At 44.4% G+C, this 18,320-nt stretch overlaps 1 protein-coding gene across 1 annotated transcript in view; it reads left to right on the top strand.

Annotated features, from left to right (window-relative positions):
• The window catches only part of LOC124613947 (nucleolysin TIA-1), a 984,833-nt gene that overhangs the window by 851,551 nt on the left and 114,962 nt on the right, over nucleotides 1–18,320 (top strand). The window contains exon 4 of the mRNA XM_047142709.1: nucleotides 4,395–4,575. Within this exon, the coding sequence (XP_046998665.1) occupies nucleotides 4,395–4,575 (181 nt within the window). The remainder of the gene's footprint in view (nucleotides 1–4,394; nucleotides 4,576–18,320) is intronic.

The raw sequence follows: 18,320 nt of genomic DNA, 5'->3' as shown, positions 1-18,320 counted from the left end.
AGTTCGTATAAACAATGCTTTTTCCAAACTTTCCACAAAATAATGTCTGCTATCAAGACATTGCTTTTGTTCAGTTACTTTATTTATGACTGAACGTTTCTAAAACTGAAGACACTCGTCCGTGCTCTGCTCTGCAGACGAGATCTGGCAACGTCGTTCTCTGTTCATTGGCTGACTGTGTTTTGTGACGTCAGATGCGCAGAACGAACCTAACTCGGCCGCCAACATAAATGACGCGCACTTTAATACTACATACGCCGTGCGTGTGCACTCTTCGCCAGGCGACACTAATACCGCCTGGACTGGTTCATATCGATAGCAGGTCGGTGGTCATAATGTTCTGGCTGATCAGTGTATGCGTTCGTGAGAGGCCATTACAGTTGGCGTCACGAACTGTGGCAGCTGAGTTTAGGTTCGTACTGCGCACCTAAGTCGTGCACTATCTAACAACCTATGAGCGTTCAGTAATGTTGTGAGCGCTTTGCTGTGAATGTCATAGCCAATGCGACCATAAAACCCGATTTACCGAGTTATTTAAATAAATTTTTATTCCATATGTTGCTAGTTGTCATCACTGATGCTGGTGTAAGCGACAATTTTATACAAGTGAGCAGGAGATATAATTTGCTTCCATCGAGCGCAAACCACTTCTATTCGCATACCGCAGTCGTCGCTTGGAACCGGCAACTATGTAGTGCCTAGACCTGTGCGAACCACTACCGTTCGTGAATCAGACTGTAACAAAATAGGGAACCCCTAATAATTAAATATTAATTTTTTAGATTAGCATTTCGCCGGAGTGCAAGCACTCTGAGATCGTGAAACGTCAAAGTGCAGCCGCCCCAGTCCCATTTTGTGGATTCCAGACCTGATCTTAATGAGTGACTTTCTCCTGAAATTTATGTAGGGCTATAAGTTCCATATCAAACCCGCCAGGTTAGCCGAGAGCGCTAATGCGTTGCTTCCTGGACTCGGGTAGGCGCGCCGGCCCCGGATCGAATCCGCCCGGCGGCTTAACGACGGAGGCCGATGTGCCGGCCGGCCTGGATGTGGCTTTTAGGCGGTTTTCCACATCCCACTAGGTGAATACCGAGCTGGTCCCGCCTCAGTTACACAGCTCGCAGGCATTTGCCTCCAGTCGCACTATTCCATGGATTACACTCGACACAGACAGTTGGGGTACATTGATTCCGTCCCAGGGGGGTATGGGGTGGCGGCAGGAAGGGCATCCGGCCAGCCCTTCAATTAACCTTGCCAAATCCGATTAACCATGCCGACCCTGCGTCATTGCGGGAAAAGGCACAAGCAAAAGAAAGAAAGAAGTTTCATATCAAAGATTCCCAATCGTTAAATATCAATTAACTTGTTATTAAAAATTCAGAGAGAAAGTAGTCTGTAATAGACATACCGAAGTGCAGTGCTCCTGAATCTGACTTCGGATGCCATCAACCGACAACTGTTAAATTATAAATATTCAAGCGATCCTTATTATCCTTTGGGGAGACGCACTGGTACAATCACCACGATGTATCGACGGTATGAGTCAAGGTAGGATATGAATTCTCTGTGTGTTGCGTCTCTAAGTCCCACAGGCCGCCCACGACCATTGTCCCTCCCAGCAGTCCTATTTTTTAGGTCAGGAGCTCGCCGGAATGCAGGCACTGCGAGGTCATAAAACCTCTAGAGTGCAGCTTCTCCAAGCCCAGTTTGCCAACTTGTCTTTAGACCAACGGTAGCTGCAAGACGACTCCAACACGAATGCAGTACGCTCTTGGCACTTTGCGACTTGAATCAGAATACATTTTGCCTGTTGATTACTTTGGACACTCGTGTAAAGGCGTCACCACACCCAGTCGCCTCACGCGACTGCATAGCGCTGCTGCTATGAGATGACACTCTCTACCATGTGGTAAGCAGGCATTACCTACAACTTCATTGTCACCTCGATCGTTGTCTCACAGCTGTAGCTCTCTGAGTGGCATCTTCATTCCTACGCGAATTCAGCGCTCTCCAGCACACTGAAACTCGCCAGTAAAGGCCACTTGTGGCAGTGTGTTTATGAATATATTTGACCATTAAGCTTTAATCTGTTGTATTACTGTCAAATCCGTTGTCTATCTTCCTCAATCTCCGAATCAGTTGGAATCTCCTATGAGAAGCAACGATGTACCGGATTTTTTTCCAGCGTGTATCGGTTCCGCATTAACGCATTAGTGTACCTACCAATTTCCACTGCCATACTATAATTACAGTCCACATTGGACCTTCGTGAGCTGTTGTACTGTACTCAGAACCATCCGGTAGAATGCCTTCCACTGTCGAAGTTGAGTTAAATCTCAAATGTATTCCCGGCAGCTTGCAAATGTACACCTAAAGGCGGATCCAGCTGCTAAGACCTCAAAATTCTGTGGCGAGAATGTTAAAAATGGCTTCCTGGAATATAGTAAACAAGGGGAGGGCTGGTTTACATAAAGTGCGAGGATTTGTCTGTCCTCTCCCTGGGTAATTCTCATTTTATCGAGCGTTTTTATACTATTTGCCGTACTTTCTCTCGGCATTAAATGTCGCTGACAGTCTAGCGGTATTACGTGGTACAGTCTACCGTGTAATCAAATTAAATTTCGACGGAGACCATGGTTGTCGTCCAACGTAAAAGGATGTACGTGGTGACCCAAACGCCCGTTAACATTTGAAAATTCACTTTTCACGGAATAATGTTGACAGGGAAGTAAAAATTGACGCACAAGCTACATATGACATGGGGTTTTATTGAAAACAAAGATAGTGCACAAAAGACCAACGGGTGGCGCTTTGCATGATTCAGAAGCAATAATCAGTATAACAACTCATTTTTAGCATAGGCTTTAGTCCTTATAACAGATGCTCAACACTTCGGGCATCTTTCAGCACCAATACCTGTAGTCGAGGAAAATGTAAACAGCCCAGTCGGTATGTATGGTGAGAATTCCTGGCGGATGTTGTCTTTTAGTATCCCTAATGAGGTCGAGTTAGAGTTGGACTAATGCTTGTACATGCTTAAGTTATACTGGAACATGCGTTATTATGATTGAGTCTACAGGACTAACGACAACGTACTGGTGATAGATAAACTATTAGCTAAAATACAGAACTGTAGTAAAAAGGCAGAGGATATGACAAATGCTGACCTTCCTTATATCTGCCTATAATTATTACTATCCTTGTTCCTTTTTTTCTAAATGGAACTTATTACATAAATATTAAAATCCCCTGGTTGCTCTTCACCTCTCATCAGCAGTTTATTAAAGAAGCATGCCAGTATATCCCATAAAATACTCGGTCCATATTACACTAACTCAATAGGAATGTCTCCAAGTCCATCGGATTTACAATTTTTTATCCATTTTACAGTGTTTTCTCCATCCCACTTCACTGGTTCCACATTCTGATTATCAGCATGTTTCATCCGTTATCAGCTTGTTTGTACTTATATGTGTTCTCGTTCAATAGCTTTTCGTGATGTTCTCCCACTTCTGTACAGTAATTATTGCGACATTGGCTCTTCCTATTCTTTCTGCTCTAAGGAATTTTGTTGTTTTCCAGGCAGCTCTTGCTTTGGTACATCTCGTATACCTATTGATCTCCTCACAATTTTTATCCCATATTACTTGTTTTGCTCTTGCAGTTTCTTTTTTAACTTCTGTGTTGCATCTAGCATACCTCTTCCTAGCCTCGCTCTCCTGTGTACTTACCCACTTCTGGTACAGTTGTTTCTTCTCTTTCAACAAATCCTCAGTTTTTTCGTCCGCCATTCCAGATTCATATTCTTAGAACTATCCTTTTTTCTTAAGGCCTCTAGTTCTGCCCCATGAACGCACTGTTTCATCTCATTCATTTGTTCGTCGCATCTCTCACTTTGAGAGCTTATATGCAAAGAGAAATTGCCTAAAAATTTAACGCCTGTTGTAAACACTGTAAAAATCTTGACTGTATTTGTTTAAGAATATGCATGTATCTGTCTACAGTAGGCCGATTACGACTTGAACTGTTTTCGGGTGGACAGAAAAAAACTGCATTAAGCTTCATACCGAAATCGTTCTATCCTGAGTACGCATATAACCATTCACAGTAAATACAACCAAGGAAGAAGATGAATATGTCCTTTAAAATTTTTTGGCAGTAGAACGAACATGGCTATCTGTGAGTGGACTAAGAAACATCTTTAAATCGCCTTATCTGAACTGTCATAAAGTAGACTTTGAGACATACATCTGGTAGTAGTCTAGTTGTGATTAAAAAAAACGTTTAAGGTTTGTGGTTTTATCTTTGGGTAGTAACAGACTCCTCCTAAAGCCTCTGTTGAATGTGCCAGGCGTACAAGAGGCAGACGCTGATTGTAACGTATCTGTTCGCAGTGAACACGAAGCCGCTGACGTTCGACGAGGTGTACAACCAGTCGAGCCCCACCAACTGCACCGTCTACTGCGGGGGCCTCACCAACGGCCTCACCGAGGAGCTCATGCAGAAGACTTTCTCGCCCTTCGGAAACATACAGGAGATACGCGTCTTCAAAGACAAAGGATACGCCTTCGTGAGGTAAGTACATTAAAGTACGCAGGTTTGCCTCATAAGGGAAACATTCTCGATGACCTTACCAATGCCGATACAACGACACACTTCCGGCGGCTGCGATACCGTTGATCTTCAGTGAACATTCAGGGCGTCCAAGGTCGAGATTGTTATGTGTGGAAGACAATGCCCAGTTAGACTGCGCGCTGGTTTAAGATGCGTGGAGAGGGACAGTCGGTGAAGCGTGTCCGAGAGTGAAGGTTGGGCTGCGACCCTATGTTCGGCAGAAAGCTAAAGTTTTTTCGTAGGAACAACATACATATAGCTGTGAAAATTCATTACAATTGAATAAGTATTTGAGTGGTCTCAGGAAGCATTGCTACAGAATTATTTTTGAGGAATTACGAGGATCATTTACAGATGTCGGAGTGACTTCGCATAGCTGTTCACCCACTGTGGCTCATGGCAAATTATTCGTTTGATTTCATACATCGGAACTTTTATGAAACGAACTCGTCTGTGGCCGAGCTTGAAGGTTGGGCTGCAGGCGTATCTGCGGAGAAAAGTTAAAATTTACTTTCTCATCTAAACGGAAAGTGTGATCATTAAACAGGGTGCTCTTACAATTTGAAATAACGATTATATAACTGAATTCTCTTGCTAGTTGTAGAACTATTATTAATTTAGTACGTTATAATAATAGCAAGCAGAAGACTGGTTGGTTGGTGCACAGGTTAGATGGTAGCCACCTGTGTTTCTTATGAGACAAATACCCTCACTCATCCGAATTCCGCTAAATCTGAGCGAGCAGTTAGTGGAGGGGTAAATCTGCAAGCCGAAAGGGGGTATACATGTTTTCTTAATCATCTAACACTGCGGTATTCAAAATGGTACCCACTGCTCTCAAATGGGCATTCCAGATTTCATGTTGGGCGGCAGACGGTAGGGATTTTAAAAACATTTTCATTTGATTTTCATTAAATTCTGACGTAAAGTATTTGGTAAGTAATTTAATACGTTGTAACATGCTGCAACTCTGCCTTGTAAATTTTACAAAGTATTGTTACTGCTCTACTTTATAAATCAGCATTACTGTGGAACTGATGGGTGGTTAGAAATTTGTACTAGTAGCAGAGATACAAAAGTGGGTGGTAGATAAAAAAGCCTGACTACCAACGATCTAACATAATGTGGCCGCAGCTGAAAGAACAGAAAAAAGAGAGAATACAGGCATGGTAAAAGGAATGAGAGAGAAGGAGCTAATTGAGTTCTGCAGTACAATTTGTTATACCCACACATTTGTATAAGCCGACTGATTACAGCTCTGTCTCATGGGTTTTGTAGTCATACGTTACTACTTCTACTGTCTTTCGTGAAATGCGCTATTTTACGGTTCTGAACATTTGAAACAAGTTACCAGTCTTTTCTCCAATCTGACTGAAAATTTGTGCGTCTCATTTTCAGATAATACTTCATTATAGTAACTACTTCGAATGCAAGAATCAGAGGTTACTATTAAAATAGATTGCCAGGTTGTTAACGTCCAATATGAACAACGAGGATCCCATCACACTTCCCAGGCTACCCAAACGAATCGAAATCCTACATGTACATCCACACAGTGCAAATCACTCTGAAGTTCATGGCAGAGGGAACTTCCCATTGTAACATTTTTAGGGTGCCTTTCTTTAGGATAACAGCTTATTCAGTAATCGTTGGTGATTTTCGCGGACACAGTTCTTGTATCATTTTTATATCAAACTAACCCACCAGTGCCCAGATTATTGATACATTTTTTGCACATTTGTTCCCTTCTCTTATTATCTGCATTGTTTATTCATTGGCTAGAATCACATTAATGAATGTAGCAATGAATCGGAATCTTATGATGATCTTTAAATTACTTAGGGGGTTGATGGAAACCTCTATCAAATGTATCTATGTCTTTATTTCATGTGTGTGATAGAAACGCGAGTTGGGTTTAACATGATCGATGCTCTTGGAAACCATGCTGGCTGGAAGGTTAGAGATATCTCACTTTGTTTGAGCTAATAAAAACTTAGGTTCTAGCATTCCACAACTGATGGACGTAGATGAAATAGGATGGCAGCAGCTCAGGAAATCCTCATCCGCTCCACACTTTCCTGCAGTTCTCTCTCCCTTCCCCCCACCCCCTATTCTCTCTCTCTCTCTCTCTCTCTCTCTCTCTCCGTCTTTCTCTCTCTCTGCGCAGAGGTCCTGTCCAGTGTGACATAATATAGGTAATAATACTCGACCTCTACTGTAATCAGAGATTATTACTGTTGACAAGGGTCTTTACTGTTTCCTAGATCCGATTGCTTTATTAATATTTATGAATCTACCGCGTGGTTTACGATCATATGTTTTCCGGTCTACGTTCGTCTCTGTATTACGGCTGCGTCAGACCTCGAGTGTAAATCTGTTGTCCATTTTATTAGCGAAATAATAAGTCGATGAGGCTGTACCGGCCAGGTCATCCCGGCGAACCTCTAGTGGTTACTGCAGCGAAGAGCGTATACGTATAATAAAATAACGTGCGGGCTTGAAGCGGGGCCCTTGAAGGAAACATTAGTTTTTATTGGCGCGCTGTTTGACAAACTATAAAAAGACGCCATAGGGGCTGTTGACGCCCCTGTAAAAGGCACGTTTATGGAGCACTCGGGCCCGAAGCAGCGGCCGCAGGTAGCCGGCTGTAAACAGAGCCCCGCATCGCCTAATGAAACCATTAAAGAGGCCGCGGAATTTGCAGCCGCGCGGAATGAGCATTAGCGCAGAAAATTTGCTCCTCTGGACCTTGGCGCCCGCGCACTAACAGGTGGAAGGCGACTTGCGGATATCAGAATAGCCTCCAAACTCAAGCTCCTCCAGCAACTGTATCTCTGGTTCTATGTAACAAGCTGTTGGACCCAGCGTTTAGCTCAAGAAACTGAAGCGCCAAAGAAACTGGTATAGGCACGCGTATCAAAAAAAGAGATAAGTTAACAGGCAGAATACGGTGCAGCTGTCGGCAACGCCTATATGACACAACAAGTGTCTGGCGCAGTTCGGTTACTGCTGCTACAATGGCGTGAGTCTGAACGTGGTGTTTTAGCCGGCACACGAGCGATGGGACACACCATTTCCGAGGTAGCGATGAAATGGGGATTTTCCCGTACGAGCATTTCACGAGTGTACCGTTACTATCAGGAACCCGGTAAAACATCAAATCTCCGACATCGCTGCGGTTGGTGAAAGATCCTGCAAGAACGGGACCAACGACAACTGAAGAGAACCATTCAACGTGACAGAAGTGCAGCCCTTCCGAAAATTTGCTGCAGATTTCAATGCTGGGCCATCAGTAAGGGTCAGCGTGCGAACCATTCAACCCCCAACATCATCGATATGGGCTTTCGAAGCCGAAGGCCCACTCGTGTACCGTTGATGACTGCACGACACTAAACTTTACGCCTCCCCTGGGACCGTCAACACCGACTTTCGACTGGAAACATGTTGCCTGGTCGGACGAGTCTCGTTTCAAATTGTATGGGGTGGATGGACGTGTACGGGTATGGAGACAGCCTCATTATTCTGTGGACCCTGCATGTCAGCAGGGAACTGTTGAAGCTGGTGGAGGCTCTGTAATGGTGTGCAGTTGGAGTGATATTGGGACCCCTGATACATCTAGATACGATTCTGACAGGTGACACGTACGTCACCATCCTGTCTGATCACCTGCATCCGTTCATGTCCGTTGTGCATTCCGACGGACTTGGGCAATTCCAGCAGGACAATGCGACACCCCGCACGTGTCCAGAATTGCTACAGAGTGGCTCCAGGAACACTCTTCTGAGTTCAAACACTTCCACTGTCCATCAGACTCTCCAGACATGGACATTATTGAGCATATCTGGGATGCCGCGCAACATGTTCAGAAGAGGTCTCCGCCCCTCGTACTTTAGGGATTTATGGACAGCCCTGCAGGATTCATGGCGTCATTTGCCTCCAGCACTACTTCACATATCAGTCGAGTCCATGCCACTTCTGAGGGTTTTCGGCGGTCCTACATGGTATTAGGCAGGTATACCGGTTTCTTCAGCCCTTCAGTGTAGTATGGCATGTGGCAGCTGCATAAACAGGAGTTGGACAAAAATACGGGGACATTACCACCCCTAACGCGCTGTAGCAAAACTCTTTGCATTCAAAAACGCTTCCAGTCCTCTCGGAATGGGTAATACAGGTGCTGTATGGTTTTGAGGGAATGTTATACTAGTCTTACTATAAAATAGTGGCAAGTTTATTTAACAATGAGGGAGGTGGATAGCGATCACATAACCTCCTCTCCAAAGTGGACCACAAAGGCTCAACAATACATTGAGTTTTGTTGATGGTCAGGGGAGGTGAGAAAGTTCATGCTCGTGACTCACAAGACCGGTCCCGAATGATGCGAGCTGTGTGAACAGGGCCTTGTCGTCTTGGAACACGGCATCACCATTGAGGAGCAAATACTGAACCGTGAGATGGAACTGATAGGCCAAAATGTTCACGTAATTCTTGGCAGTAATGCGACCTTGCACAGTACTCACTGAATCCAAGGAACCCGTGGAATACCACGATATGGATGCCCTAATCATCGCCGAACCCTCAACATGTTTCACTCTTGAGCGGTAAACAAGGCCAGAAGCTGGAAAGATTATGAGACAAGTCTCATCCAACCAAAGAACATTCTTCCATTCCTCTATATTCTAGGTATCATGGTTTCGGCACCATGTCTTCCTGTTGCGGGTATTTGGATCACTCATGAGGGTTCTGGAATTTCATCTCGTCCTGAAATTTCCTGCTTCTTGAGTTCTCTTTATGTTTTGATGCTGACTGAGTTCGTGAATGCGGCATTTAATTCTGCAATGGTTTTTGTAGCTGTCATCCCCTTATTTTTCGTCCCAATCTTCTTCAGTATCTGTCCGCCACTATTACTCAACACATTTCTCTCCGCATTGTGAGATAGCAGATGATGTTTTCCCGCTTTCCCTATGTGCGGTATACATCTTCGATACGGAACATCTTGAAAACCAAATATTTTGGCTGCCTTGGTTACGGAACCATCCATCATACGAGCAGCAACAATGTCTCCACATTGTAGTTCACTTAACTCCGAGATACTGCACTCATAACTAATCACAACTCTGTTCCAATCAACTTGCAACTTAATGAGAACACTGTGCAGGTGGCGTTCGGGGGTCAAATTCACCAGTGAAATTTGCAGGCTTGGCTGGCATTTACATTGATGTTCAAGCATGCATTTATCGAGCTGTTTCCATATTTTTGTCCAGCCTCTGTACTTGCACATATCGAGGTCTGCCATATTTAGTTGCGAAAACTAGTTGGGTCTATTGGTGTACTAGTAAGGAGCCTGACTGGTAACCGAAATGTTGGATACTTGCAGACTACGGACTCCTTCAGTCTGATGATTTTTCAAGAACGATACGTGGTTCGTGTTCCACGCGAATCTGTAGGCCCTGTTTTCCCGGTTTCATAACGGGGATAGATTAGGAACACTCAACTCACAGAAGTGGCCGGTTTCATAACGTGGATAGAGTAGGAACACTCAACTCACAGAAGTGGGGTCTAGTTGAAAGACTTGTATCAGGTCGATCAGATCGTTGAGCCTGCAAAATTATTTTTTTATTAATAGAGAATACTGACACGGGTGTAGGTAAATAATAATAGGAGAAAAACCTTCCTAGTAAAGATGGGTCAGCACACAAGTCGTTTGTGAGATCATTGCTTATGTGTGGCTACCGCCCACCATTGGCTTCAGTATTGTCGTCCTTGTATTTGAAATGGGCTTTTCAATTAAGTCATCATCAGATACACTCTTTACTACTCTTTATAACTGGACATTTTGTCTATATCTGTCCGCATTTCCAAGAAGATATTTTTCTGTAGACATTATCTTCATCAGCGAACAATCTGCTACCGCTATTTAACCTCCGTCACAACAGAAAAAAGCACGGTTTATGCGTTATTTGCGGTGCGCTGATTATTGATTAAGACGACAGCGTTTTACAGACATGAACAGAAGTACTAATTAACGATGGCAAAACGGTCGATAAACATGTTTGGTCGCTGAAAACAGCAACCTGACAACGTAGTTTTCGCGACAAGAGGCTTCAGAAAATGCTTCAGCGAGCTCTTGAAGCGTCAGATTTTTACTCAGCCTCAAGCTTTCAACAACTTCCTCTGTCGGCATCGTAAGGAAACTTAAGTAGGCCATTTGGTACTTCTTACACTACTGGCCATTAAAATTGCTACACCAAGAGAAATGCAGATGATAAACGGGTATTCATTGGACAAATACATTATACTAGAACTGACATGTGATTACATTTTCGCGTAATTTGGATGCTTAGACCCTGAGAAATCAGCACCCAGAAGAACCACCTCTGGCCGTAATAACAGCCTTGATACGCCTGGGCATTGAGTCGAACAGAGCTTGGATGGCGTGTACAGGTAACGCTGCCCATGCAGCTTTAACACGATACCACAGTTCATCAAGAGTAGTGACTGGCGTATTGCGACGAGCCAGTTGCTCGGCCACCATTGACCAGACGTGTTCAATTGGTGAGAGATCTGGAAAATGTGCTGGCCAGGGCAGCAGTCGAACATTTTCTGTATCCAGAAAGGCCCGTACAGGACCTGCAACATGCAGTCGTGTATTATACTGCTGAAATGTAGGGTTTCGCAGGGATCGAATGAAGGGTAAAGCCACGGGTCGTAACACATCTGAAATGTAACGTCCACTGTTCAAAGTGTCTTCAATGCGAATAAGACGTGACCGAGACGTGTAACCAATGGCAACCCATACCATCACGCCGGGTGATACGCCAGTATGGCGATGACGAATACACGCTTCCAATGTGCGTTCACCGCGATGTCGCCAAACACGGATGCGACCATCATGATGCGGTAAACAGAACCTGGATTCATCCGAAAAAATGATGTTTTGCCATTCGTGCACCCAGGTTCGTCGTTTAGTACACCATCGCGGGCGCTCCTGTCTGTGACGCAGCGTTAAGGGTAACCGCAGCCATGGTCTCCGAGCTGATAGTCCATGCTGCTGCATCGTTGTCGAACTGTTCGTGCAGATGGTTGTTGCCTTGCAAACGTCCCCATCTGTTGACTCAGGGATCGAGACGTGGCTGCACGATCCGTTACAGCCATGCGGATAAGATGGCGGTCATCTCGACTGCTGGTGATACTAGGCCCTTGGGATCCAGCACGGCGTTCCGTTTTACCCTCCTGAACTCACCGATTACATATTCTGCTAACACTCATTGGATCTCGACCAACGCGAGCAGCAATGTCGCGATACGATAAACCGCAATCGCGATAGGCTACAACCCGACCTTTATCAAAGTCGGAAACGTGATGGTACGCATTTCTATTCCTTACACGAGGGATCACAACAACATTTCACCATGCAACACTGGTCAATTGCTGTTTGTGTATGAGAAATCGGTTGGAAACTTTCCTCATGTGAGCACGGGTTAGGTGTCGCTACCGAGGCCAACCTTGTGTGAATGCTCTGAAAAGCTAGTCATTTGCATATGACAGCATCTTCTTCCTGTCGGTTAAATTTCGCGTCTGTAGCAGTTCATCGTGGCGTAGCAATGTTAATATCCAGTAGTGTAGCTCCTCCACTGGCATGCTGAGTACTCGCCGCTCCAACCCTCCTACCAATGAAAAAACGCTGACAGTGCTGGGAAACGAACCCAAAACCTTCGGAGTCAAACATGCTGGCTACTGAGCTCTGGAGGTGTTGTGCAGTCTAGCTTTTTAATATATGGCATGCTCCACATCCACGAGAATCATCTTATTTTTGGGTCTCTGGAACGAAAACAGAATCCAATCTAATCTATGCAGAAGTGGAACATTAGAGGACCTATTGCTCTTCCTTGGGTTACACACAATGCTATTATTGTTTCTGTGCACCTCGATGTCAATGGGACGCTAACATTTAATTTCGTCCACAAGATCTGTGAGTAGCGGAAGGAACCGTATTTCCAGACGAGGTATTCTGAGTGCATGGCGCACGTGCCGGGACGCGCGCGCCCCACTTGTGCGGCTGAGCCACGGTGCGGTGGGGCAGGACCCCACCGGTGTCTGCGAGACACGCGCGCTCATCTTAATAATTACGGCGCACGGGGCGGGCTTACAAGGACGCAGTTTCCTCCCCCTCCCCGCCACCCCCAGTCGCCGTCTCTTATGACGTCGTAACTCGCGGCGGCCTTTTTCACTGTGTCGACCGCATTCATTAAGACCGCAAACAGCCAGCGGGCGCGCCCATTACCATAGCTTATCCCATGAAAACTTGCGCTACGAGAGGGAGGCGCGCTCGATATGAAACCTCGGCGAGTCCTCTCAGTTGGCCCAGAAAATTCTGCACCGCGCCGCGTGGCGCGGCAGCTGCCTGTTTTTTTTCTGTTCTGGCGGCACCAACTCCCACCTGGCCGACCAGCTGACTTAAAAATACAGACGGTCGTCAAGTAAATACAAACACCTAAGATCTAGAGTACAGCGTTTTCTTAACGCTACATCACTGATCATTCTTGCTCGGCATCTACAATGTAAGAATTAATCTTCAGTAGATTATCAGTGTTTACAACGACGTTGGAGATAATGGCAGACCTTGATTGTCTGACAAATATTTAATTGCGCTGTTCTGAAAGTAAACGTCCGTTCTTCCGCCTTGACTCTTTTATGGGGGGCTGCTTGGAAATATTAGATGATGAACACGTTTCTAGGCACGCTGCGATAGCATCACGGGTAAACTACCAGGTTCAGGGATCTGCTCCAATAATTAATGTCCGTTTTTAGGGTCCCGTAACTCAACTGGTAAAAACAGAACTCTTATAGCATCACTTGGGGCAACGGCCTTGCCGCAGAGGATACACCGGTTCCCGTGAGATCAGCGAAGCGCTGTCGGGCGTGGTCGGCACTTGGATGGGTGACCATCCAGGCCGCCATGCACTGTTGCCATTTTTCGGGGTGCACTCAGCCTTGTGATGCCAATTGAGGAGCTACTCGACCGAATAGTAGCGGCTTCGGTCAAGAATACCATCATAACGACCGGGAGAGCGGTGTGCTGACCCCACGCCCCTCCTATCCGCATCCTCTACTGAGGATGACACGGCGGTCGGATGGTCCCGGTAGGTCACTCGTGGCTTGACGGCGGAGTGCTTTATAGCATCTTGTCTGTCTGTCTGTCTGTCCGACTACTACGCCCCGTTTTTCTCAGAAACGGGTACAGGCATCATGTTGAAATTTATGACATGTAGTAAGTCCAACGATCCCTTGGAGATGTAAAAAAAAATTAAGCTTCTTCGTCAGTTGTATTGTTGATGTATATTATATCACAGGAAATATTCTTTTTTCATTTGTTCTCCGTCCTTCTGTCTACCCGTCTGTTAATTCCCCTTTTCCTCAGGAACGGGTAGACGTATCAAGCTGAAATTTGTGTCAAATCCTGAGGTCTACGGATCTTTGTCGAAGTAAAACATTTAAGATTCTAAGACAATTCAATCAAAGGCTATGACCACTTAACGTCACACATTTTGGTACTAGCTAACTCACTTATCAAAACCTTTAGGGTAATTCGTGTTGATCATGAGATTAGGTAAGAAGCAAGGTGCTACTGTACAGGAAAATGAAAAAATCCGGAAAGTGTTAATTTGTAATCATATCGCACGAAGAAAAATTTTTTTAATGTTATCTGACAGTCTGTGTGGCCGTCAGTTAAGAAACTAGTTCAGAAACTAGTAAAGCAAATTGATGACCATGGTCCCTTGCCGGTGTAAAAAATGTATAAGATTCTACGTCAATGCAATCAAAACATGCAGCCATTTATGCAACGCATTATAGTGTGTTGCCAGTATCGATATTCGTAACAGACAAAACTCGTCGAAATTCTTTATTCCCTGGATGGATGAACTACCTCTATACATAATTAAGTTGCTACGAAACCCTGGGTTAGCGAGTCTTACTCTCATTTCCTTTTACCGTTGGAACAAATGGCTCTGAGAACTATGGGACTTAACATCTGTGGTCATCAGTCCCCTAGAACTTAGAACTACTTAAACCTAACTAACCTAAGGATATCACACACATCCATGCCCGAGGCAGGATTCGAACCTGCGAGCGTAGCAGTCGCGCAGTTCCGGACTGAGCGCCTAGAACCGCCAGACCACCGCGGCCGGCTAACCGTTGAAACAGTGATAAGTATTTACGGTCTAATTGAGATGATCTGATTTCCTAGTAAGCGTTAGCAATTAGTTGTTGATATGATTCGAACTACCGCTGAATGCTTTCTTAAGACATGGGTTTAAAAATGTAGTTGTTTCACCACGTTGGTCCCTATTAAGCCCAACATATGTAGATACGAACCTACGACCGTAGAAACATACATACAAATGGTATGTCTGTCATAGGTTTCCTAGTCACTGGTATCCCCAATGACTCCCCTCGTACATCAGCTACCTACCATCATTTCATTACAGAAATACACAATCTGACACTTCAGCATCTTGGCTGTATCTATGCATAAACCTAAATTGCAAAGTTAACACTCTAAGCATGCTTGGTTAGACATTAGAATGTCTCTAAAATCCCGAATCTTCTCAGGTGAAATAAATGCATAAGTAATTTAATAATTCGCTCTAATATTAGGGGGGACGGTGAATACCTGCAATTAATCAACTTCTATTTAACCAGTTCTCATTATTCTGGGGTTTTCCAAATGCGATCCTGTGTTATAGTATATGTGACGGATTTTTCAGTCTGGAGGAGCTACTGCTGGATAGTTTTAAATAGAAGAGTGTTACAGAAATGGACACTTGCAATGAAGGAATCGACAAATCACAATGTCGGCGTACGAACCGTCACCGACGTTGCTATTTCTAAAATAGTGCCCATAGCGCTCCGAAAACCAATGATCATCCCGTTTTGCGACACGAATCACCTACTTAATTCGTACGTAGCTGCACTGCACTACTTTTGTACAGAGAAACTGGAGGTTTTCTTACTTTTCTACCTCACCCGAGAATGGGATTAATGTACGGGAATAGGTGAACAAGTAGATTCTCTCTTCCTTGACTAACGAAACGTTTCGACACTGTACCAAATCGAGACTGCTGCCTAATATGTTAGCAGATATGCGACTGGCAGGAGAGCAGGAGAGCTTCTTAAAGTTTGGAAGGTAGGGTACTGGCGGAAGTAGAGCTGTGAGGAGGGGGCATGAGTCTTTCTTAGGTTGTTCAGTCGGTAGAGCACTTGCCCGCGAAAGGCAAAGGGCCCGAGTTCGGGTCTCGGTCCGGCACACCGTTTTAATCTGCCAGGAAGTTTCACAACTGTATGAAGCTTCTTGTGACAGTCTCGGCATTTCAAAAAAGAGTTTTTCAACTAAGACGTTGTGAAAATTAGAGATACTCTCCACAATGAAGAATGAGGATAATTAGTCTCATCTCGCTTAGATCAGGCAAGCAAACACATCTTTCACCCCAACAACCTACTATACGTCTTAGGATAGTTTAAGATCATTAAACAGTGACGATTCTGATTTAAATGTGTAAAAAAATTTAATATTGGTGATGTAATTTTTACTTCTAAAGCCTTTAAAATGCTTTGATGTTGGTAAAGAAAAAATGTTCGTGTTTTTGAATATATGATATTTTCCATTTGTGTACAATATGTGGAAGAGGCGGAGGACATATTAAACTTAATACAATTGTATAAAATATAACATTTTTGGACAAAACAATATCTAGTAAAAACCTTGGTTTTCTCAGATCGTCACGTGTACTATAACTCCCTCATGCAATTGGCCACTCATTATTGCCACCAATCTCGTGATTTATTTCTTATTCAACATACTCCAACTTGTCTTGACCATGTTTCGCTCACCATCAGGCAAGTACCGAAATAATGTCGAATTAACTGTTTGACAATTTACAATGTAATCTTGTCGCACTCACTTTTTTAAGAACAGCTGAGGCTTAGAAAGAGAGAGAAAGTCAGATCCACTATCAATGGGCTGCATCTTGTTAACTGTGGAGTTTCCTGGCGAGTTACGGTTTCCGCGATACGAGCTTCATTTGTGACGAATTTCCTGATGGGCCCACTATACTACATTGGAGAACTGCGTCACTACGTCATAAGTCCTACGTACTGACCAGCTTATCTTTAAATGACACTCGGTCGCCTGTACGCAATTTTCGATATTTTGACGGTAGCAGGGAAAATTTGCAGAGAGCGAAAGGTTATTAACGTTGTCAAAGGACATAAAAAGAAACTAGCGGTTGACAAGAAAGTGAGATAGGACTGTAGCCTGTTCCCGTTCTTAATCAGTCTGTATAAGGAACAAACAATTAACGAAACTAAGCAGATATTTGGGAAGAGAATTTAACAACAGGGAGAAGAAAAGCTTTGAGGTACAAGAACAACATTTTAATTTTGTTAGAGCCAGAAAAGGACCTCGAAGATCAGTTGAATGGACTGGGTAGTGTCTTGGAAAGAAGTTATGAGATAAATATGAACAGAGATACAACGACTATAGTCGAATGTTGTCAAATCGATCAGGCGTAATGAGGGAACTGGATTTGGAAGTGAGACTGCAGTTTGGTAGCAAACTAACAGACGCTATCTGAAGTAGAAAGAAAATAAAATGGGGACTGGCATTCGGAAGAAATGTAATTGTGAATAAGAGAACTGTGTTAACACTGATTACAAATTTAAATGTTAGAAAGTCTTTTCTCGAGGTGTTTCTCTGGCGTGTATTCCTCTATGAAAGTGAAACGTGGACGATGGATGGTTCAGACTCGAAGAGAATAGAAACTTATGAAGTATGGTATTACAGAAGAGTTGCACATTGGACTCGCATTCGGGAGGACGACGGTTCAATCCCGCGTCCGGCCATCCTGCTTTAGGTTTTCCGTGATTTCTCTAAATCGCTCGAGGCAAATGCCGGGATGGTTCCTCTGAAAGGGCACGGCCGACATCCTTCCCCATCCTTCCCTAATCCGATGAGACCGATGACCTCGCTGTCTGGTCTCCTCCCCCGAACAACCCAACCCCAACCCAATTACAGAAGAGTGCTGAAGATTAAATAGCTAGGTCTGATTACTAATAAGGGGCTACTGTATCGAATTCGAGAGATAATAAATCGATGGCGCAACCTGATTAAAACAAGGGATCTGTTGATATGGCACATCCAAGGGGTCGTCTGTTTTGAGAAACGTGAGTGTCGTAAAAAATTGTAGAGGGAGACGAAAGCTTGATCATAGCAAGCTAGTACAAATATGTGTAGTTTGCAATAGTTAAGCAGAGACTAAGAAATTTGCGTGGGGTAGAGTAGCATGGAGAGCTGCATCAAACAAGTTTTCAGGATGGAGACAACAGCAGTAATAACTGTCTCGGTTCAAGATTTTTGTGATAGTTTTCATGATCGCCGTGGTCGATTTAGTGGTGGACGACTGGTTTTGTTCAAGATACGCTTCGACTGTTGGCTAGTGTAGCGCGAGATACCGCGAACCTCCTCTAGGGTCGACGCCGTCCCAGTTGGCAGCGGACTTTTGCGACCCATTCTTTGCGGGAGCGCCCAGTCCTGCCGCGGAATTAGGCGCGGCGGACGGCGGTAACGACGTTAGCGCCGTGACAAGCCCGGCCTGTGTTATTTATACCGCTCTGAGCCGCCATCAATATTTCAGAGTCGCTGTCAGATC

The sequence above is a fragment of the Schistocerca americana genome, chromosome 4, assembly GCF_021461395.2.
Source record: "Schistocerca americana isolate TAMUIC-IGC-003095 chromosome 4, iqSchAmer2.1, whole genome shotgun sequence".
Classification (NCBI taxonomy): Eukaryota; Metazoa; Arthropoda; class Insecta; order Orthoptera; family Acrididae; genus Schistocerca; species Schistocerca americana.
The sequence above is the reverse complement of the archived record's forward strand: the minus strand, read 5'-3'. Positions and strand labels throughout refer to the sequence as shown.